The sequence below is a fragment of the Fonsecaea erecta genome (genome assembly GCF_001651985.1).
Source record: "Fonsecaea erecta strain CBS 125763 chromosome Unknown Scaff13, whole genome shotgun sequence".
Lineage (NCBI taxonomy): Eukaryota > Fungi > Ascomycota > Eurotiomycetes > Chaetothyriales > Herpotrichiellaceae > Fonsecaea > Fonsecaea erecta.
Genome location: NW_017387256.1, coordinates 1 through 22,941, shown reverse-complemented (window position 1 = coordinate 22,941; position 22,941 = coordinate 1). Strand labels below are relative to the sequence as shown.

Sequence of the window (22,941 nt, the reverse complement as noted above, 5' to 3'; positions counted from 1 at the left end):
ACCTAGAATCTTCAAGAAGAGAACACATGATAGAGGTTTTGTCGCGACGTTGAGAGAACGCTGTGAGTTAATGTCAGCCGAGGTCCGGCGACGGCTAACCAATATAGAAAGGCTCGTGAAGATCAGGGCCCATACCGTCAGGAGGAGATGAAATGCAAATGGTACGCAATCACAAGAAAGAAAGAAGCCGAGGCATGCAATGTCAGGCTTGCCTTCATACTTGGTCATGATATGCCTTAACAGTTCCCCGTCCCATCGAAAAAGGATATAAGTGGCCCATATTGCGCCCCAACCCGTCATGTTGCAGAGTTCAAGCACTGCGGAATCAATTTCCTGTCGATCCATTTATCGTTCCGTCTTTGTATTGTGGAGCCCAAATTGGGAACGGTGCGGACACATAATCAGGCTTTAACATCTAGTGATGGTTTCCTGATAGATTCCTTCGAGAAGTATTCACGCACAAGCCTTCGAGTGGGTTTGTTGTATATCGTCGCGGCTAACTATGCAGAAACACGGTGGTAACAGATTTCCGACTCTCCATTAATCTTGATAGAATTGTAATTTAATAGTGCTGGCGGCTGTTATGTATGGGATATCTGAAGTACCACCATCCTAATTACCATCACTATAGCTTAGATCGGGTCACCTTGCCACCTGCTAGCCGATACCCAGTTGCAGAATCGTCAGGTAGGTCAACACCCCAGACTATCCGACAGTCCCAGTTGATCTTGTCCCTGTCACCGATGGGCAGTACACGGCTTGACCACATGACAATGCTCGAAAGATGAAAATCCCCTATATTTCCTTCGGCCTCGAGGATCCATCGTCGCGCAATCTCCGTGGCGATCGCATTTGTATCCCTCTGTGCATCAAGAGCAAGGAGGGTGCCAGCTACAAGCCATGCGAGGGTGAACATGAAATGTCGGCCCATGGCGAGAGCAGAAACCAGGTCATCCCGCTTTCCGTCCAGCAGCTTGTAATATTCAGCCCACGCCCCTTCCAGCTTTCGCCTCAACTCAGCATCTTCAACTTGTGAAATGGCATGCTCCATCCATGAACCGAAAACAGAAAGGTGCCGGCCATTCTTGTTCACAAGATGTCTTACCACCTCACTACTTAAGACATTTGTGGTTCCCTCCCACGTCATATTGGCTGCGGTGTCGCGCATGAGACGCGAGATATTGTATTCTGGCTCGTCTGGCTCATCCAAATATCCGACACCGCCCATAGCCTCCTGGCACTCCTGCAGGGCAAGAGTGCCGGTCTTGCAGATCACAGCCTTGGCCGTCGCGGTTAGAGTCCTCAGGATAATATCTGTCTGTTCCCCTGGAGCTGGAAGGGGCACGTAGCCTTTTCGTTGAACATGTTCTGGGGGAAAGCCATGATCAGAAAAACTCAGCAATGCGGTGGTGAAGAAGGCGAGTTGGAGTGCACCTCTGTGCTTCACTTCCATATTTGCTAACATTCGGAGGTGCATTGGAAACGTCCACAGGGGCTGGTCGATTGTGGTTCGGACCTTGGCAAAGCTCTTAGCAATAGCCATACCCCTACGCCAACAAGACAGAGCGGTGATAAAGTTATGAGTTCGAGTGACATTCAGAAGTAGCGCAATGGTCGCGATTCCGCGATCCACAGGACCTATAAGATGCGCTCTCACGTTTTTGAGCTCCAACTCGGCGGTTGGAAGCTCTTTGGTGCCCATCTTGGTTTTGAGGCGATGAATGCGGATACCATTTGTGACCTGTTGCCTTTTCCCCTCAATAACCACTGTCTTCCTTGTTGGCGCGACAAAGAGACTCAGTTGTCTAGATTCTGTTTTAGCCAGAATAAGAGCCATGTTGCAGTCCGTGGCTGACGAAAAGAATTTAAATCCGGACACGAGGTAGTCTCCCTCTTCAATGCTCCCGTAGCGTCCTGTCTTGTGTTGCAAGGGAGAGAATATGGCGATTGTCTCAGATTTCTGTACATCGCTGCCACCTGGTCTCTCTGTCATCCACTGAGATGAGATCCAATTTCCTTCCCGTGCGGTGAGACGACGATAAATTTCATGAAAGGGGTGATCAGCAGGCACAGAACTCAACTGCTTGGATACGAGTCGTGCTGCTCCGCTAGTCATCGAAACTGGACACGAGTAGACTGCCGACGACGCGGAAAATGTATAGTTACTACACTGTTAGTAATTGCCACGAGGGTTGGGTGTCTGACGAGACTCACAATGCATGTTGAACGAGCCTCCGGTACTGTTGAAATTCCTCTTCGTAGCCGAGCGCTATCACACTGCCCACCTATTAGGTCTTGCCGATGAGAGGCTTCTGCGATGACTTGCCCGTTCTTCGACCCCCAGTTTCCCAACTCCTTCCACCCATGGCTGGTAACTAGTCGATCATACGGATAACGGGCACCCCATACGTTATGAGTTTTGACGTACGGATGCTGTGATTCCGCATTGGATATCAATTCGTTGATCCTTGGTGAGATTGCCTCCTCGGCAAATATGGTGAGACGGTGTTTGACAGTGTCGAGCACGTCCCCAGGGAGATACCATTCGAGAACTCGTTGGTACGACTCATCCGATGTGAAAGGATTCTTCAGGGCAGGTGGAGCTAAGATGAACCCTCTGTCTACAGTGGAAGGCTTGAGAATTGACATATTTGCGATACTGACGGCGACGGTCCTGGTGTTGTGTCACAGATTTGAAGATAAGTCAGCCCATATTAAATGCTCCCTCCCGCCAAAGTAGCACCCTAATTTGCCGCACAGCGCCGTTAAGTGCCGAGTGGATGATTCGTAGACTCGGCGTTTGAATCTTGATCTCATATGGAATTCTAAGCTTCACTAGCCTTTATGGAGCGTATATTTAGTCTTTACGTCGCTGTCGGCGTAAAGCGGCGATTTCAACAGCCGGCCGAGGCTCACCCGAACATACGTATCAGGGACTTTATATACTCCATATCGGCTTTGAATTAATTATATTAGTACAAGAACTGACATTCGGATTCCGAGTGTGTCGATAGATATCAAAATGTCTGCTTCCAGAGCGAACAAGATCTTCCCCATACAAAATGGACCTCGAGATGAATTTGAGACTCGCACAAAGCCACTTTCTCCAATATGGAAGCCAAAAGCTCCTGCCAGTCAGATACCAATGAATATTTATCGCGAACATGTCAACAAGAAGTTTTTTCTCCGGCTAACAGGCTCCCACGATTTGCACAGGTGGAGCGTGACAGACCCTCAAGCTTTCTGGGTTGATCTCTGGGATTATGTGGGTTTGATACCCGGGTTACCTCCAGGAATAAAACAAGCATACGATCCGAACATACCCATTTCAGAGGTTCCTCCATTCTTTGAAGGGGCATCGATTAACTACGCGGAGAACGTGCTGATCCAGCCACTTGTCGATGACCGAAGCCCTGCTCTAATCGGGTTGAGGGAAGGCCAGCACCTTGATGGCGAAGTCTGGACATGGTCCATATTGCGGGAAAATGTGCGGAGAGTCAGGAGCGCTCTGCTTCGAAGCGGGATTCGAAAGGGTGATAGGGTTGCTGCTCTGATATCGACCTCAGTTTGGTCAGTTGCCTTACTCCTTGGCTCGGCCAGCATCGCGGCTATCTTTACTTCAATTGCTCCAGATCTTGGGCTTGAGGTAGGACACCATGAAAATGAACTCAGAATAATTTTAACTCTCTCAGGGATGTACCTCTCGACTGCAACAAGTGCAACCTTCTATATTGTTTGCCGACAGTCACTGCACCTACAAAGGCAAACAAAGCTCCAACACTCCCAAGATAGCTGCAATATTGAAGCTCCTCAAACCGAATCCAGAGCTGTTTGTCGTGCCTACGGGACCTGAGGAGGATTTCCAGTTACTATCTGACTTCCTCAGAAGGTCGAAAGACGCAGACGAACTAAAGTTTGACAGGCTCCCGCTCACGACACCGCTTTACATTCTTTACTCCAGCGGGACCTCGGGCCCTCCGAAGTGCCTTGTGCACAGCCATGCGGCTATTATACAGCATAAGAAAATTGGAAAGCTGCACAACTCCCTGAAGCCAGGAGAGGTTGTCTTCCAATATTCGAGTACGTCGTGGGTCCTCTGGAATATTATGGTTGGCCACCTGGCCATGGGTGCCACTCTCGTTTTGTACGACGGATCGCCCACCTGGCCAAGGCCTCAGAGAATGCTCGAGATTGTCGAAAGATTCAAAGTGAACTACTGGGGCGCCTCACCGAAGTATCTCAAAGAGCTTGAATCGACAGGGGTTAAGCCCAAGGCAGATTATGATCTTTCTAATCTTCGGATGGTGCAAACCGGAGGGTCTCATCTTGCTTCCGACCAATATCACTGGTTCTACAACGTTTTCCCCTCGAGCGTGCATTTAACAAGCGTGACTGGAGGAACGGACCTGGTCACTTCCTGGTGTGGAACCGACCCTGCTGGCCCACTTTTCCCGGGAGAAATACAAATGCCCATCCTCGGACATGATGTCGATATAGCGGACCCTATTGACGGCCATTCGATTAAGGATACTGGAGAAGCGGGAGAATTTGTCTGCCGAAAACCGTTTCCTTCGATGCCCGTCTATATGTGGGGCGATACAGAAGGTAAAAAATACAAAGCTTCGTATTTCAGGCGATATTCATTCCCATGTTGGGCTCAGCATGATTGGGCGAGTGTCAACCCTATCACGAAGGGGTGGGTAGTGCATGGAAGAAGGTATACTACACCAGCTCTAAAACAGTATTGATACTGATTCTGATAGTGACGGCGTCCTTAACCCCCAAGGCATTCGGTTCGGCTCCGCAGAGATCTACTCCATCACTGAGGCGGCTCCTTTCTTGAACACGGTCGCCACCACCCTCTGTGTTGGTCGGAAAAGGCAAGGTCTTGACTTTGACGAGTCCGTATTCCTTTTTGTCGTCATGCGTGCGGGCTGTCCGTTCACCAAAAAGTTAGAGCAACTACTGAAGGATGCAATCCGCAAGTCCCTCAGTCCTCGGCACGTTCCACGGTTTGTGGTTGAGGTGAGAGCGATCCCGATGACATCAAATGGCAAGAAGGTCGAGACTCTGGTCAAAGAGGTCATCTCAACAGGGGAGATGCCAAGGACGATAAGTTCTACCGTGATAAATCCAGAATGTATCGAGGCATTCCGACACTTCTACCTTCTCGAGGCGCAAGTCTGCGCGAGGCTGTAAAATAACCCCAAGATTTTGGCAGCTTCGTTCACCATTTTAGGATAATTCAGCGTGGTCAAATCTTTGGTGATACAGCGGCACGAAAGGCTTTGGTGGATATTTTGTGAAGGTTGAATGTCCATCGCAACCCTAGTCCCCTTCCTGCTCCAGCCCATGAGCATTTTCACAGAGCAGACATCTCTCTGTGGTATTTTAACTCGAAGACCATACATCTGCTTCTCTCAAAAATAGATAATGCGACGTTTCACCACATTATTAGCCTCAGCCTAGACAGCCCCGATACGTGTGCACAAGTCTTTACAGATCTTTTTGGTCTCGGCACGTACACAAAGCCGAAACCCCGCACTCAGTAGCGGTCTTTGTGAAATGTTTTCCATTTCGTCGAGCCAAACAACTTACTCCTCTGCGCAGCTCGTGCTCTGCATACAAACGTGACATACATGTCCGTGTCAACCAGGGCTAAGAAAGCGTGTGACATATGTCATCGAAGAAAGGTACTCAACGCCAGAAAGAGTTTGACTGAATAGGCTGATATTGGACCTCTCAGATCAAATGTGATTTCAGCTCGTCCCATCAGCCATGCACTAATTGCAGACTGGGAGGCCTGCTCTGCAAGCCGCATCAGAGGAAGCGCCCACGATACTTGTCGACAGGCGATCCGAGTTCACAAGGCCAGGAGGCTATTGCCGAGCATCATGGCGACGAAGACTCAACGCCAGTAAAGATTCGAAGCTCCGAGCCCGTTGCTGTGCCGGATGACCAGGCTCAAACTCTAATCCACCAGGCTGGAAGACAGTGGCAAACCGAGGGCATCGAGGCCATGACCGTGATAGGCACGCGAAATGAACTCACCGGGTCGCCTGAATATGTAGCCGCCACAGAAAGCCACGTGGGCAGAAGTGACTATATTGGGAGCGGCGACATCAGATTTCGCGAAGAAATGGTAAAAGTTCAGAGTGACACTTTACGAATATCCCAGACAGACTCCGAGCTACTTCAACTACAGAAAGCCTTCGAGTTGCCGCAGAGATCTGTTCTTGCAAGCCTCGTCGACAGCTACTTCGAGTATTGTTCTCCATGGACGCCGGTCCTTGAATTTTCGGACGTGGCAGAACTCCAGGCCCGTGGAACGTCTCCTCTCTTACTCAACGCCGTGCTCCTGGCCGGGAGCAGGGTAGCATCAAGCGATATTCTATCAGCTTCTGCCGAGGATTTCTATCGAAAAGCCAGGTTAATATTCATTTTGGGTCACGAAAGAGACGCGCTTACCTGCACCATCGCTGTTACCTTGCTTCAGTGGTTCAACCCCACGGGCCCAGAACATATTTCAACAAGTACAAGCGGGTTCTGGGTACGCATTGCTGCTGGCTTGGCGTACCAAATCGGACTACACAAGGAGCGGACCACGCAGAAGAACACATGCCTCCGCCGGAGGCTATGGTGGTCAATTGTTGTAAGTGTCGGTCGGAGCGGTATGTCCTGGCGGCTAACTGACAGCTCCCAGTGCCGCGATGATATTATATCCATAGGGACAGGGCGACCAAGGACAATTAATCTTGACGATAGCGATGTGGCCAACCTATGCATCAGTGATTTCCCAACTCCAGACACCAACGCACGCTTATTTATAGCATTCTCTGGTATCATTCGTCTTCTGGCTGATTTAACCGAAAATATTCGACGGAAAACGATGACGGCAAAGATACAGGTCTCCTTAGAGAACGCCCTTTATCGTTGGATCAAAAGTTTGCCTGTGGAGTTTCACCTCTTTTATGGCTCGCCGAAGATGTTGGGATCCTATAACTTCCATGGAAGGCAACTCTTGGTTCCTTATTTTGTGTTCCTGTTCATTCTGTCTCGACACTCGGCTTCGCGAAAGCAGTCCATACGTATGTCACTTATAACATCCTCTTTTGTTGCAGGGATGTTCGAAGATTTCCTGAACAGAGGCGAGCTCTGTCATTGCGGGCCAGTATTTACATTCTACGCTTTTGCAGCTGGCCTTGCTCAGGTGTTGGCATTGAGATACAAGTTTCTCACAGAATCTGCGGAAGATTCATTGTTCATTATTCAATCATCTCTGACAGAATTGAAGAAGAGGTGGGGATCCGCAGAGGGTGCTCTCGCAGCGTTAGGTGAGATAAAAAGGCTCACACTGCGGAGTCCAAGCCTCGGCGATGTGCCTGATCACGATGTTGGAAGGCTTGCGCCGTTTGTTGAAGACTTTGGTCCGCAGCTTTGCAAGCAGTACCAGCTCTTAGCACAAGATTGCTCTGCCACAGGAGCCCTGCCACCATTACATTCAAACTCAGCCTCCATCAGCATCGGCTGTGACTACCACCCATCTGATACGCAAGACGGCGAAGCTGAACACATCGATCCTCCACTTGGGGGCCAAAGCATCTCGTTCTTCGGTGACATGGATCCTTTTGGAAGCTGGATAGACGACTTGGAACTAGGTTTGATGGATTATTAGATACTAAATACGTACGGGCTTCAAAATCCACACGTGAGAGTGTAAAATGCCGCCACGGAGCTCAAGACTACTCGTAATAGCATCACTGACACATTTGTAGTTCTTTCAATCCAGTCTTGGGCCGTGGTATGACTTCGCGGCATACAACACCCAGTTAAGCGCCGCAAATAATGCCATGGCTCCTATCACACCAGAAGTATAGTCTGCCCCGGGTTAGTCGAAGAATATTGACACACAAGTAGAGACTTCACAGCAAACTTACTCATGTTGAAACCGCTAACAGGGACGACAACAGGAAAGTCGTAGAAGATCAAGACCACGATAGCAAAAGCGACAGTAGAGAAATTCACTACCCAGCCAAGAGGGCCAAATAACCTGAATGGCCTGTTGACAGGCAGGTACATTGGAGACCGTTTCCGATAAATCAAGAGCGCGGCCGGAATCGCATATGTTGCTTGTTGCAGGATGAGGCCCGTCCCGATGAAGGCATTGAAAGCGGTCGAAGAGCCGAGGAAAATGAAGCCGATGACAAATACAATGGCATTATTAGCCAACAACGCCCACACTGGGACCTGCAGGGAGGGATGGACACGGCCGATGAATCTGGACCAAATCAAAGCTTCATCTCTTGCGAGGGACCACGTCAGGCGTGAAGCAGTCTGTTGAACAGCGATGAGAGCCACTATAGCCGCTGTAAGGAGAATGGCCATGAAGCTTGTGGCTGCGACACTAGATCTGGTCGCCTGTAGCCATATCTCATAGATCGGAAATCTGTCCTGCGTCAACAACCGTTCTTTGTACACGGGGCTATTCTCGTGAACTCACCCAGTAGGTGTGCTAAGGACAGCATCGAAGTCTGTGATACAGTATGTCATTGAAACCGCGAACGAGAAACTTGTCACAAATCCAATCGTTAACGTGCTGACGAGCGCCCTGGGGACAACCTTTTCGGCCTGCTTGCATTCTTCGGCAAGATGGACTGCGCCGTCAATGCCTGCGTACATGTAGTTAGGTGATACCAAGCCTGTGAGGAAGCTTATACCAGCCGGCCAGCCGCTTTTATTCACGAAATTCGTCCAAACAAAGTGGCTGCTCCGTTTCGAGGGTGCTCGGGCGAGGCACGTAACGATGATCGTAACGAAGCCTGTCAGAGTGATAACAACTGTCGCGAAGGTCAGCTTAGTGTTAACAGACAGCAGAGACTGTGCTTACATGACATATCATTTAGCCACATGGCCCTTTTCAGTGAGAAGATGTTGTGCATGCAGACCGCAAAATTAACGGCCTGATAAAGGAGAAAATAATGCCACGTGTGAGCCACGTAATCATTTTGGTAATGGTTAACCATGGCCAGGATGACTTGCGGGACGATGATGGTGATTCCAGCCGTGGTAGCAACCCAGGCATAAGCATTGATGATGCCACATGCATAGCTCTGTCCCGGATGTCAGTAGTGATCTTCCTCCATTGGCTTATAGATGAAGAGCATACTAGGAAACGACTCGCTTTTTGGGGAGCTAATATAGATGTCCAATGGTACCTGTAGCAAGTGAGGATGTTCCTGTTCTTGAACTGAATGGAGACCGAGCTTACTGTCCTCCGGCGGTAGGATAGACCGATGCAAGTTCTCCCATGCTCAAGCCGCTGCATCCAACCATGATGAAACAGACAACGACACCATAGATGAGGGTCACCGAACCGCCCTGAGCAATTGACAAAGCCAAAGTCGCCGCCACTCCGGCCCAGCTATTGCAAATGTTCCAGCCAACACATACGGTATCGAGAGGCCCAATGTCTCGCTGGGTCTCTTGGCGCAGGCCCAAGGCAGAGAGCTCGACAGTCCGGAATGTTCCTTGATTTTGAGTCTCAGCTGAGATCATACACGTAACATGTCAGTATATTCACATATATCTTTGCTGGACTTCGTGGTTATTACCGCGAAGAAAACTCTGTGAAGTAAACAAGTAGGTGCATACCTTGGTCCAGCTCGTTGAAAGTTTGCCTTCCATAAGTGACCTTTTCTCTCTCGATGGAACTCATTTTGCTGGTTGCTTGGTGCTCTCAGTGGACCAGATGGGCAGACTGCTATGGACAGGAGGAGGTGCTTGAACAGGTATACATCCGAAGCTGTGAAATCAAGTCGCTTTATAGATTAACGCATGAACGTCTGGATGCATTGATGGGAAGCAGTGGAACATGCACGCGACCCACACCCCCCGTTACCCCGGACTATAGTTGTCCAAAAGAGGAATGTCAACTGAGTTATCTAACCGCGTTTGATAAGCGTCCCTGCACATTCACAAAACTAAACTGTATTTCTCAGAAAGGGAAGCTCGGACGGAAGTCCACATTATTTGCCATCCGCCCATGCCAATCAAGATTTCAGGGACGACGAGGCCTTGATCAAAGGTCTTTAATTTAGCCTGTTCAGCCTTGAAATCGTGGTAGAGTGCTTTCTCTGTTGCCTAAAACGACAAAGCAAAATTGTGACAGAGTTTCACTCGCCTGCTTTCGAAAATTATTTATTTCCATGGTTGGGCCTCCCATTCATGGATCACGAAGAGTTTTCCAACTTCAATCAACTTTAACAACATACTATATTGTTGTCATAAGCAAGAAATAAACATGCTCAGATCACGAGAGGGCTGGCATTGGACTCCGACCACTGGACTTCAAGCCGGTATCCCTTCCATTGCAGTCATAGAGCCATCCCAAATGATTCAAAATCCCCGCGCCGTGCTTGACGTGATTGTGATCGGAGCAGGGTATACAGGGCTTACCGCCGCCAGAGATACATCAACTTCCGGTCAGTTTCCTGAGCTCATATGTTATATCGGCTTTTGCTTCGGCTGACGAGAGCGCAGGATTGAAGACATTGATACTAGAAGGTCGAGATAGACTTGGTGGCCGAACTTGGTCATCCGAGATCGACGGGTATCCTTATGAGATGGGAGGCACATGGGTTCACTGGTTTCAGCCACACGTATATCGCGAGCTCTCAAGATATGGCATGAAAGACGAGCTGGTGCACTCTACCGATTACAGCAAGAAACACAATTTCTTCACCTTCAAGACAACAGATGGTCTCAGAAATATGAGTCACGAGGAAGAGGTGAGACAGTTGAGGCCCTTGTGTCTTCTTAGTTGACCGCCTCCAGGATTCACTTTTCGGGCGGGCCATTGAGAAATTCGTCAATGTCGACGGCAACCTTGGGCGGAGCGTGATGCCTTTTCCATTTAACGCATACTGGAACAAAGATGTGTTCAAATATGCAAATCTATCGGTGGCAGACAGAATAGCCCAAATCAACCACGACCTGTCCAGCGACGAGAGGCACGCTGTCGAGGCCTTTGTGCTCCTTTGCAGTGGCGGAACGACGGAAAATTCGTCGTTTCTGGACTTCCTCCGCTGGTGGGCAGCTGCAAATTACGACTACAAAACGCTTCTGGACACCATCATCGTCTTCAAGCTAAAATGCGGCCAATCCAGTTTCGCGAAGCGATTCTTCGAGGAGTCGTTGGCAAGCGGTAATCTATCGTTTTCCTTCAACACCCCCGTCACTCGTATCGACTCATCAAAGGGGCTAGTAGAAGTCTGGACAAGGGACGGTCAGCATTTTTCGGCTAAAAGAGTTATTTGCACGTCGCCACTGAATGTACTCGGGGAGATCGAATTCAATCCACCCTTGGAGCAGGCGAAGCATGAGGCTGCGGCGTTAAAGCATGTCAATCAGTGTGTCAAAGTCCACGCAGATATCAAAGACCCAGAAATGAGGTCGTGGAGCGGTGTCACCTATCCTCAGAACAAACTTGTCATTGGGGTGGCAGATGGCATGACCCCTACAGGAAAAACCCATTGCGTCTTTTTTGGATGTGATGCAAACCATATGCATGCTGATGAGGACATCAATCAGACCCTTCGCGCAATCAAAGAATTTGGTCCTATGGAAATTGACCGTGTGGTGAGTGCAAGAACTCTGGATGGCCTAGGATCGACGGGGCTGACAATTATCTCAATAGGTATTTCATAATTGGTCTAAAGATGAGTTCGCCAGAGGAGCATGGTGAGAAGGCTACCATTTAAGTTTCACTGCCAAGTCTAACGGTGTTCAGGGTGTGGTACAGACCGGGTATGGAGGTGCGGTACCTGGAAGCTCTCAGGAAGCGGCAAGGACCCATACTCTTTGCTAACTCGGATTGGGCTGCTGGGGGATGGAGGAGTTTTATCGATGGCGCCATTCAATCAGGAACTGAAGCAGCTTCGACAGTCCGACAGGAGCTGCTCCCAGTTTGAGGACGAGTCGGTTGTGACAGGCGGCGTATAGATAATCTAAAAGCTCCATTGATATGGCATGAAATGTATCACCTTCCACCATTCGGACTGCTGGGTGGCTGGGGAAGTGGCTGAAGCTGGCGTACCATGTGATTTGAGGCGCGGCCAATATGTAATACCATCGAGCGCGAACAGTCATTACATTGTCTTGGCAAAACTATCAGTCACAAAGAAATTTTTGGCCGGGGAATTGGCGTGAGAGATCATGACCACGTGCACGATCTCAACGCCTCCCAGATCTCTTGTTCTCACAAAGCACCTCTCTTCTTGATCTCAATGCCCAGAACCCTACCTCGATATGCCTCCCAATGAAAGATCTGTAATGTCGCTTGATCCCCACAGACAAAATGCCGAAGGAGCTGTCCGGTGAGTTTGCCAAGTTTCCAATCAGAGATTCGCGCTGAGTGCAGAGATAGGATGCCACAATTGCTCGCAGCGACGCATCAAGTGCGATCAATCCCGTCCAAGATGCAATAAATGCTTAAGGAAAGGTCTTGAATGTCCCGGCTATGGAATACGATACAGGTTCAACGAAGGTATAGCTTCCCGTGGTAGATTTGCGGGCCGGGCAGCCCCAGCCGACCAGGTTGCAAGTGCCCAAAGGCAACCCGAGGAAACAACAACGCCCGTTCTAGTATGGCCGGATGGTACGACGACTTCGATCCTCGAACGACTCAATCCAGCGTCAATATCCTACCAGTCTGAGAACACCGAACTGCGTTCCGACGGAGACCATGACTTGCCCACGTTCCCGGCTGACCTTTCAGACGACGAGGGAGTGCTTCCGTCCCGGGGGGATTCTGCATGGAACTCGCCAGAATTGACACTTGAACTCACATCTTGCCCTTTGTGCAACTCGATGCATCATGATGGAATCTGCCACAACGAGATTCCAACATCCCTCGAGCTTATTGGTCCACAGTATCGAGAATTATTTGCGCACTTTTCTTCAACAATTGCACCAGTCATGGTGGTCTTGGACGGCAAATTCAACGGCTACCGTGATCTTATACTTCCTCTTGCCTTTGAAGATCAGCTTGTCAGATCTGCGGTGTGCGTCGTTGCTATGCATCATCTCGCTAATCAACGGCAGGGTCTTCAGTCTCGTGCTGAAGCTGGATTTCAGTCTATCATTTCTGAGCTTCGCTTCCGCACGTCCACTCAAGCTGATCTTGTGGACGTCTCCGCTTGGACTACCATAATTATCCTGTTGACTGGCGAAACGATCACGGGAGGTACCAACCTGCCCTACTTGTTCAAAATTCTTCAGCACCTCGCCGCTGCGAACACTAGAGATGGCCGGGACAGCGTGATGCACTCATTCCTAATGGAACAAACTCGCATGATGACGCTCTTTGCCCAACCTCTGCTGGGAGAAAGCTCAGGCACATTGACTCTGAGTGCCCGGCCTGCTGCGTACTTTGACTTCATTTCCAATGCAGCCATTTTCCACCCTACGCTTGCGCCCCAGATTGGGATGTATAAGTCCGCCATACACATGGCCTGCAATATATACCTGAAACGGGTCACATGCGGTCCAGCTCATTATGAGACAGTCCCGGACCTCGGACGACTCAAGAGTCTGTGCGAGAAAATCCATCCTGCTACACCAGGGCATCATACACTCGTGTGGGTGTACTTTATTGCTGCAGCGGAAAGTTCAATCCTGGAACATCGCCAGTTCTTTACAATGCGATTGCAAGAGGTATTCTCGCGTACCAGATTCCATAATATACCGACCGCTCTGGCGGCCCTGCAGGAGTTTTGGAAGGTTCAATCGGAAAGAAGGTGGACTGAGATTCTGCCAGTGGTTATGCCCGTCTTTATTATTTGACATATTTTTCTGTAGGGATCAAGACTGAGATGCAATGGCCTGATAAGTCCATCCATCCAATCGCGTCAGCAATCTTTTAGTGGATGTCACTTGCAAAGCGAGATCTCCCTCTTTTTCCCAACCAGTGCCTTTAACCCAGTGTTTCTTCCTCTCTCGCCGCCGCTCAAGACGATGCACGGACGCACCATTTACAGACTAGGCATAAATATTTCCCCCTAGGTGACAGCACGACGCTGCCAACCATCCATTGGAATAGGGAGGAGAAAAACGCGCAACGCAAGGATGGGTTTGGAGCTGTAACAATCTTGTTTAGCGAGCCGACCGCCCTTGCGGGACTTGCGAAAGGGCTGCATGCCAGATGTCGCTCCTCAGCCACTGACAATGCATCCACTGTCACCAAAGTCAGCGTTTACTCGGCAAATCAACACGTTGCGGTGTACTTCCCCACTCTCTTACTGCTGATTGAAAAGATTCTTTGCCATATAACTAATTGGTTGACGATGTAAAAGGTGGGTTTAACTGCTTAGCTCCTGGCCTGGACGTCTGATGACGAACTTGGCTCAGCCTCAGCCTCGGCATTACTTTTGATACTGAATGCTACCTGATCTGATTAAACTCAAGTGCCTAGTCAGCAAACTTGGGAAGTATAGTCCCTAAGCTGAGTTGAGTGTCGATGGGGAATTTGGTCGCAACAACCGCACCACCTCATTTCTTCTTTCCTAAATTTGGTGAGCCCTCAAGTTCGAACAGTGAGATAATTGAGCTTTTTGAGCACGTGGAACATGCTAAAGGGATTCGACAGCTGTGTGGTGCTCTGAGAACTGCACAACCGGAACTGGGGATCCGTGCAAGCACTGAAAAGTGCATGCTGGAGGATTTGTACAGCTAGATAACCTGGCGGTATTGCTTTCACACTTAATGGGCATAATCACTCACAAGGAGATGTGCCAGTCCCACACAGCCAACGGCAGTATCAAATTCCGCGGCCCCCAGCTACCTCGAAGACAAAGTGCTCAAGAGTCAAACAAAGACGCTTTTTTTTCCACATCATTTCACCCACAGAAGCTAGTTCCTGTCAGATAAGGTATGTTGAAACTTCATGGCACAGTCTATTCTCAAGCAAATCGCACCGAGCTACGACATTGAACACACCATCATTCATCTTGTTGGAAGGCCCTACACTCTTATATTGACAAAAGTTGGGAACACTCAGAGCTCATACTTAAGCCCACGGCTGATGCTACGTCATTCACGGGTACCATCGGGGAGATCTGGAATGCGCTTCTGCATCTTGAAGCCACTGCAGCATCAGAATGACGCAGATCCCTGGCCAAGTGGAAGACCCAAATCTATCGAGATCCTACTCCATTTCCCGAAGGATTGCGCCCTGCACACTCCAATATCACGCCGGCGTTACATCAGAATGTACGTCTTGTGTGTTTCAATTTGTCTAATAGTTGAAAGGGAATAGATGATGGTGTCGCCAAGTGGGCGGCGTAAGCTATCTACCTCGCCGTTTGTTGCCGCTTTCAACTAGCAATGAGAGGATGACCATACATTCGCAGCTTCTCCTGGCATCTGCAGATGTCCTGCATCGGCGAAGAGATAAATTGGGGCCGGCTGGGCCATGATCTGTTGAAACAGCTCATTTCGCTCGCGTGGACGTACAACCAAAACCCCCCTATATTTACCTACGGGATTTCAGGAATATAGAAACAGCCGAGTATCAGACTAACCTACCAGGATACAGTGGGATTCACAGACTTCACACTGTCAATGAAAACAGTGTGGCCTAGAAAGCTAACTTGACTGACAATCGGTTTGTAGCTTGTCCATACGAATTTACCAATATATCCTGTCGCTATGTGTCTTGGCTCTCAAGCAAACGAAACTTTCCGGAACCCCCTTGCCTCTAGGTCATTTCTCAGCTGCTCTGAATAGCCTTTCTTTTACTCCTCATCGACCAGCCCAACCGGGCCTGCCGAGCAGTTGCCGACTAGAGCTGCTATGCGACACCTGCACAAGCAATCTCATCCGCATTTAATTATATTCAGCTGGGAAAAAATAAGTTCGTAGACAATATATTGAGTCGATGATTCTTGCGTTGCAACTGGCGTCCTAAATTTGCAAGAACTTCAGGAGCCTTTTCTCTGGTCACTGCTCTAAAGAACTCTATCTAATCCATTTTGTCTCTAGACCTGTGACTCCTACTCAAGTATACGAAACTTCCAGTCCCGTCAGCGTCCACAACGACAATCGTTCTAAGAGGATCTCAAATCTTTATAGCAGAGTTCCATTCCACGCATCTTCGCCATCCGTGAGACTGTTCGCCTGGTTGAAAAAATAAGAGATCACCAATAAGTCTATTGGGTAGAAATGCTTAGACGCCCGCTTGTTGGCGTTGCAATGGTCTCGGGGGTTTCCAGGGCTGGCGCGAGACGTGGTATGCAGGCCTAAATGAAACGTCAGCAGGCCATGGAGTACGAGGTTCAGAGGCGTCAAGCTTCTCAAGAAGCTCAGCTGAGGGAGGAAGACAGAAGACGGGCGGAGGAGCACAAAAATCAGGAGAGGGAACTACAAAAGGAGAAAGAAAGAATCAGGATGGCGGTCGAGCTTGAAGAAGGAGACAAGGCAAGAGCAAAATCCGAGGAACAATCCGCTCAATAGCAGAAAGGTGGTCCATCTGCACAACGGGGAGTTGGTGTCTTGTTCTGTTCTGGTTGTGGCACCCAGTGCAAGACTGGCGATAAGTTTTGCAACGGATGTGGAGCCAAGTTACCACCAATCAAGCAAATGTAAAGGGGTTAATGTAGAATGAATGCATGTTTGCGTGCTCTGGCTGTCGCGGCGCGTCACTGCACTCGAAACACTGGCTTGCAAATCCTTTAGAGATGGAATTCAGATGACAACAGCCGATCTAGAGAGGAAACCTTCATAGGCTCCTACGGAGAGAAGGGTCAACATCAACATAGGACTTACTGTATGTGTCTTGTCTCACCCATGGAAAATCCAAGTTTATAATCGTTGTGTATGAGATGAGCCTGCCTTTCTGGAAGCCAACGAGTGGGGCAGTAGGAAAAGATTTCCTAAGCGTCATAGTACAAATTACCCCTCCTTACACATGACTCTACACTGGGCGAGCCAAGCACTTCCCAGCTACCAATGCGAAGTTCCCTGGTAGCCGGGAAGCCTTATGTTCGGTTACTCTCCTAGCCTCGCTCTCATCGCTTTCTCTTTTCTCTACTCGCGCTGCGAACTCAGAACCCCATACAGACATCCTTGTGATAAGTTGATCAAATCCGTTGATATGGAACCCTCGCCTATGGACCCTGAAGTGGCGACTGATAGATCGCGTATTGCAATCCTAGGCGCTGGAAGTGTTGGCTCAGCAATAGCACTCTGCCTAATCTTGAATCCCGTTGCTAGCGAGATTCTTCTGGTTGACCCAAACACCAAACAACGAGATGCACAAGTCAGAGACCTCGAAGATACAACCACTTATCACGGTGCTGTTGGGTTCGTACCACCGACGCGAGGCCTGGCAGTCGACTGATCAACCTACAGTGGCGGTGGAGTCAGGATTCGGTCCGCAACTCACAAGGAGGCAGGACAGTGCAATATCATCGTTATCAGTGCCGGGGCGAAGCAGAGACAAGGCAAGTTCGCGATTTGGCCTCCGACGTACGGACACTGCTGAGTATCATCTTTCCAGGCGAATCAAGGACGGATCTTCTAGGTCGCAATTTGGCCATTTTAAAGTCCGCCACATATGATATGAAGCCATTCCGCGAAGACACCGTCATTTTGCTGGTAGCAAATCCTGTGGATGTATTGACCTACTTTTGCCAGAAGTATTCTGGCTTACCCAAAGGCCAAATCATTGGGAGTGGGACCTTCCTCGACAGTGCAAGGCTGAGAGGTATCTTGGCTGCAAAGCTCGGTGTTGATGCTGGCAGCGTGGATGCTTATGTGCTGGGGGAGCACGGAGAATCGCAGATGGTGATAAGCCAAGGTGCAATAATAGGTCGATTTTTATGCTGACCACAATGCATAGGTGGCTTGGTCCTGCGTCACCGTTGGCGCTGTGCCACTGGATCAGTGTCTCTTGCCAGGAGCGTCTATCGATCGCAAAGCCGTTGCGCTGGAAACGAAAGACAAAGCAGCAAAGATCATCGAAGCGAAAGGGGCCACAGCCTACGGCATTGGAGCCCTGAGTGCTGCCATCTGCAAGTCGATCTTGTTTGACCAACGAAATGTTCGTCCAATCTCTCACTGGGTTGCCGAGTATGGATGCTGCTTGAGTTTACCAGTAGTCCTTGGGCGGCGGGGAATAATCAGATCTCTCAGCATCCCACTGAACCAAGAGGAGAGAGGTCTGTTACACAAGAGTGCCGACACTCTAAAGAAATTTATCCAAGAAGCAGAGCAGGCGCAGAAGTAGGGGAGAGGCGGAGAAAGCGCTTGGTGCACTTGTAATGATTTCTTGCGTTAAAGTATTTACCGATACCTTCACCAATCAACACTCATTTCCTTTCGCGCTGTGAGAGTCTGCGCTTGATGCCCCGCCAACACCGAGAAAACCTGGACGCTTTTGTAATCAAAGCAGGAGAGGGCTCCGATAGAACCGTCTCGGCGGAGATATCGGTAGATTGCCGAAAAGGAAAGGTCAATTTGTTGGATTTGAATCCGGCTTCGATAGTCGATATTTCTCTCAAAGTGTGTAGAATCTGATCTTCGTCGTAGTTTTCCATCAAGATGTACTGATTCTGGGTTCGCTAATGGAAGTTATGACGCGACTGCTGATTTGATTGTGATTTGATTGTGATTTGATTCTGCTTTTATTGCCATGTTGAAAGAGAATAGTTATGTACCTTTTGTGGATAACGACTTCCATAATGACCCAAAGAACTGAAAGACGACCTAGAAAAGAGAGACTGTATTCGCCAACTCCTCGAAGCCATATGTGTAATGCCAGCAGATTGAGCAGGAACGCAGTTCCCTTTGTCCTCGGCGCGGTGATACCACTGTGGCTGCAAGGACGAGGTCAACATGAGCGGTGAAACCGGCTTATGCCTGATGAAAGAGATGTAATGTCATAGATCTACCAAGTCACATATTTGACATACGTGTGATCTTTAACAAAATTACAAGAATACAAGGCTTCAAGGAATTGCTGTGGTCTGAGAACACGAAATCCAAGCAGGGCGGAGGGCACAGAACATGGAGGGGGATAAGGAGCAAAAGCTGCTGGAACGTGGAGAATGGGACCCACATGAACAGCAGAGTCTCGAGATATCGAGCTTCCAAGAGAATTACGCAATCTCTCTTCCTCATACTGCCTTGTTCCTCGCCGCCTCTGAAAGCCAGCAAATTCTCAAAGCGGGAGAATCCAGTTGGACCAACCTTCAGTTCTTAGACCGAGATCAGTCCGAAGCAAAAGGAAGTCTGACCGCCCTCTTCTCGGCGAGATCCCAACCCTGTCGGAAACGGGACGGCGTGTCCTCTCAAGCTTTGCTCCCGGAAACCCGACCCAGGAGAACTGATCACCAATGCCTCGGTAGACTTCGTGGAGACCTGGTGTTCTATCCAGACGAAGCCATATGGGGGGCATATTCCCTGTTACCCGTCAGTTCTAGACTCCCCGCTTCCTTGCTTCCAGAATAATGTCACCCGCGGGCACCAGCATTATCATTCGCTAGTTGATGCTCGCGTGATAGATTACCGTTCCATCTCCGCATCTGCCGGGCGTTCCCCATACAGAAAGAAACCTAGGTTCGCTGAGCACGTTGAGCTTTTCGAGCCCAGAGCAAGGTCACTCACGCTTCGGCAGTTTGCCTCTGAGACTAATGACGTCTTGGAATGCTTGTTTTTGCCCCTGGATATTCTTCTTCATGATACGAGGCTTTGCTACTGTCCAGGGTTGGGAGGGCGATTGCCTTACGAGGAAAGGATTCGAACATGCAGAGGATGTAAGTGGCATTGATTCGGTCCGGCAGGGATGTAGTACAAACAGGAGCTAAGGATTCGAATCCCCGGGCGCTGCCAAGAAATAAACGAGCGGGACATAGTGGGCGGAAGAGGTAGGTCGTTGAACTATCGTAACGTAACATTAAGGTTGCACTCGGACGTGGCCGACGAATGAAGTCGAAAAGAGAGTTTGGGGGGAATTTGTTCTGGAGCGTTGGGCGATTGGTCATTGATGAGGAGATGTCGCAATCCCGCCACTCAGCAGGTTCCTTGGTCAATCATGAGTCCGCTCGGGCACTTCCCCTGAACGAGCCTAGCACCTCCGACGTTCGCTAGCGAAGCTTGACAGGATCAAGCCAGACAAGCTCTCTCTTTGGATCTTGGCCTGCCATTGCCAAGTCTGCGTACTCAAATCATGGAGAGAAAACCTCATTTCCCCGATATCAATTATGGAGTCAAATGTAACCTGAGATCAACTCGCCCAAACAGCCGGCCAATGTTCGCCACGAGCCCCTGGCAGGATCTGTGTGCCCAGAACTGCCCATCATGTCGCCGCCTGCAACTGCATGCATCAAACGGCTGTTACGCCCATACCGTTCTTCGCTCCTGCCGACTTGAGAAGTGGCGCGTGAACATGCTGCGAGAGCCATCAGCTATAAAGATCATCCCCGGCCCAGGATCCAGAGGTTGATCAGAGGCCCATCTCTTCTCTCGTTCACGTCGCGCTCAACTCGATCCCAATCATGCCCGTCGACAACCCCGAGATCATCCAGGCCGGTGGTCTGGAGCACCTGGACACCGACAATGGCCGTCGTGTCTCCGTCACCAAGAACGAGGTCGTGCAATTCTCCCGCCGTGACTCCGATTATGAAAAGGTCCCCACGGGAGAGGACCTTCATGGACCCAATGCTCTTCGCAGAGTCGCTGCCCCGATTCCTTGGGCTGTCTACACGGTCGCATTCGTGGAGCTTTGCGAACGCTTCTCCTACTACGGAACTCAGGTTGTTTGTACGTCTACAATCTGACTTGCTGCTCGCCCAGACTACTAAACGGCGTCATAGACTCCAACTTCGTCAATCACGCTCTTCCACTTCCTGCGCCCAATGGCCCGCCAGGATCTCACCACAACACTGGCGCCGGTGGTGGGACCGACCAGGGTATATCGGGTGCTCTTGGTCAAGGTCCCCAGGCTGCCAACGGTATTAACACCTTCAACAATTTCTGGGTGTACTGTGTGCCCCTCCTGGGTGCTTACAGTAAGTTTCCCTTGTGCGCATATACACAATAGCTTTCAACGCTTCAGCGGTCCGAGGTGTTAGGGTGAATGCTGACTTGAAAACAGTCGCCGATGAACACTGGGGAAGATATAAGACCATCTGTGTCTCCATTGCCATTGCCATCGTGGGTCATATCATCCTTGTCATCTCTGCTATACCACCGGTCATCACCCACACCACTGCCTGCTACGCCGTCTTCATGATCGGTCTAATCATCATGGGATTTGGGACGGGTAGCTTCAAACCCAATATTTCGCCCTTGATCGTTGAACAGATTGCTGTGACCAGAGCTTTCGTCAAGACTTTACCTTCCGGAGAACGAGTAATTGTGGATCCCATCATCACGCAGAGCAGAATCTATCACTACTTCTACCTCTTCATCAACATCGGCGCACTCGTTGGCCAAATCGGCATGGTATGCTCCCCTTTAAGAACCGTGTCCGCTGTCCAAAGCTTACCGTGCTATCTAGGTCTACGCTGAAAAATATGTCGGATTCTGGCTCTCGTTCCTCCTACCTCTTGTGGCCTTCTTGACAACTCCTGTGGTTATGTGGTGGGGCCGCAAGCGCTATCAACAAAGACCACCGGCTGGCTCCGTCGTTACCAAAGCTTTCCGCTGCCTCTTCTACGGAATGAAGGGTCGCTGGTCTTTGAACCCAGTTACCATGTGGAAGCGCACCAGCAACGGTTCGATCTGGGAAGCCGCTAAGCCATCTAACATTCAACCCTCCCAACGACCCAGATGGATGACCTTTGATGATGCTTGGGTAGACGAGGTCCGACGAGGCTTTGCCGCCTGCGCAGTCTTCTGTTATTTTCCACTATACTGGTTAGCTTATAACCAGTTAACGAACAATCTAACAGCTCAGGCTGGTACGATGCAGCTGAAAGGGGTCCCAAACGAGTAAGTTCATATTCGCTTTATCCTCGTTCCTTCTGAAAACAGACTGACAAGAGCATTGCGTAGTGTCCTAAACAACCTGGATCCATTCGCTTTGATCATTTTCATCCCTCTTTGTGACTCATTCTTGTATCCTGGTCTTCGAAAACTCGGCTTCAATTTCACGGCGCTCAAGAAGATCACCGCTGGCTTTTGGCTTGCAGCCGCAGCTATGATCTGGGCTGCTGTCGTTCAATATTACATTTATAAGAGGTCACCCTGCGGATACCAGGCCAACAGCTGCTTCAACGATGATGGTACCGTTAATCCAGCGCCCCTCAATGTCTGGATTCAAACAGGATGCTATGTCCTTATTGCCCTTTCCGAGATTTTTGCATCAATCACGTCCCTTGAGTATGCATACTCCAAAGCACCCAAGAATATGCGATCTCTGATCCAGGCCATTGCTCTATTTACCAATGCTATTTCGGCTGCTATTGCAGAGGCTTTGAATCGTCTCTCGGGCGATCCGTTGCTGATCTGGAACTACGGTGTATTTGCAGTCGTTGCCTTTATTGGTGGCTGCATATTTATCTGGCAATTCTGGTCTCTGGACCAGCAGGAAGACGAACTCAACTTACTACCCGAGGGGTTTGTTATTGCGCAGAAGGACATAGAGGAGGTCTCCATTAGTGAGCCTCAGTCATATACTATTGAGGAGAAGAACTAATGAAGTGGGGCGAGGCTTCATAGCTAAAGGCGATATATCTCTAGCTACTATATTCCGGTGAGTTCTGGCCGGAACACATACAAAATTAAGGTTACGGGAGTAGTCTTAGTATAAATTCGACCCGAATATTTCGGAGTATTTCTTATAGAAAGAGTCTCGCTTCTAATCGAGCGCGTAGTCGATTAGAAACGGTCCGAGAACTAATTTAGATCTCTTTTAATCTCGATATCTTACCTTTCTATAGC

The 22,941-nt window shown here is 49.5% G+C and overlaps 7 protein-coding genes across 7 annotated transcripts; 5 read left to right on the top strand and 2 right to left on the bottom strand.

Moving 5' to 3' along the window:
• Positions 1 to 625: 625 nt before the first annotated feature.
• Positions 626 to 2,649, bottom strand: AYL99_10935 (hypothetical protein; the record flags this gene model as incomplete). The annotated part of the gene is made up of 3 exons (XM_018842441.1): positions 626 to 2,165; positions 2,215 to 2,277; positions 2,429 to 2,649. 3 exons carry the CDS (start codon positions 2,647 to 2,649, stop codon positions 626 to 628), a joined length of 1,824 nt encoding a protein of 607 aa, XP_018687854.1.
• A 373-nt stretch (positions 2,650 to 3,022) lies between these two features.
• Positions 3,023 to 7,675, top strand: AYL99_10934 (acetoacetate-CoA ligase; the record flags this gene model as incomplete). The annotated part of the gene is made up of 5 exons (XM_018842440.1): positions 3,023 to 3,646; positions 3,693 to 4,624; positions 4,764 to 5,181; positions 5,747 to 6,652; positions 6,704 to 7,675. 5 exons carry the CDS (start codon positions 3,023 to 3,025, stop codon positions 7,673 to 7,675), a joined length of 3,852 nt encoding a protein of 1,283 aa, XP_018687853.1.
• A 105-nt stretch (positions 7,676 to 7,780) lies between these two features.
• Positions 7,781 to 9,715, bottom strand: AYL99_10933 (hypothetical protein; the record flags this gene model as incomplete). Its single annotated transcript, XM_018842439.1, has 7 exons — positions 7,781 to 7,878; positions 7,938 to 8,446; positions 8,501 to 8,837; positions 8,888 to 9,110; positions 9,167 to 9,215; positions 9,269 to 9,545; positions 9,652 to 9,715. The coding sequence occupies 7 exons, from the start codon at positions 9,713 to 9,715 to the stop codon at positions 7,781 to 7,783; spliced, it is 1,557 nt and encodes a 518-aa protein (XP_018687852.1).
• A 585-nt stretch (positions 9,716 to 10,300) lies between these two features.
• AYL99_10932 (hypothetical protein) lies at positions 10,301 to 11,969 on the top strand (the record flags this gene model as incomplete). Its single annotated transcript, XM_018842438.1, has 5 exons — positions 10,301 to 10,481; positions 10,540 to 10,787; positions 10,834 to 11,637; positions 11,696 to 11,739; positions 11,789 to 11,969. The coding sequence occupies 5 exons, from the start codon at positions 10,301 to 10,303 to the stop codon at positions 11,967 to 11,969; spliced, it is 1,458 nt and encodes a 485-aa protein (XP_018687851.1).
• A 1,006-nt stretch (positions 11,970 to 12,975) lies between these two features.
• Positions 12,976 to 13,842, top strand: AYL99_10931 (hypothetical protein; the record flags this gene model as incomplete). The annotated part of the gene is made up of 2 exons (XM_018842437.1): positions 12,976 to 13,047; positions 13,102 to 13,842. 2 exons carry the CDS (start codon positions 12,976 to 12,978, stop codon positions 13,840 to 13,842), a joined length of 813 nt encoding a protein of 270 aa, XP_018687850.1.
• Positions 13,843 to 17,306: 3,464 nt separating this feature from the next.
• AYL99_10930 (L-lactate dehydrogenase) lies at positions 17,307 to 18,283 on the top strand (the record flags this gene model as incomplete). The annotated part of the gene is made up of 4 exons (XM_018842436.1): positions 17,307 to 17,358; positions 17,407 to 17,523; positions 17,579 to 17,841; positions 17,897 to 18,283. 4 exons carry the CDS (start codon positions 17,307 to 17,309, stop codon positions 18,281 to 18,283), a joined length of 819 nt encoding a protein of 272 aa, XP_018687849.1.
• A 2,269-nt stretch (positions 18,284 to 20,552) lies between these two features.
• Positions 20,553 to 22,696, top strand: AYL99_10929 (hypothetical protein; the record flags this gene model as incomplete). Its single annotated transcript, XM_018842435.1, has 5 exons — positions 20,553 to 20,817; positions 20,871 to 21,065; positions 21,152 to 21,501; positions 21,557 to 21,990; positions 22,054 to 22,696. 5 exons carry the CDS (start codon positions 20,553 to 20,555, stop codon positions 22,694 to 22,696), a joined length of 1,887 nt encoding a protein of 628 aa, XP_018687848.1.
• Between the last annotated feature and the right edge of the window lie 245 nt (positions 22,697 to 22,941).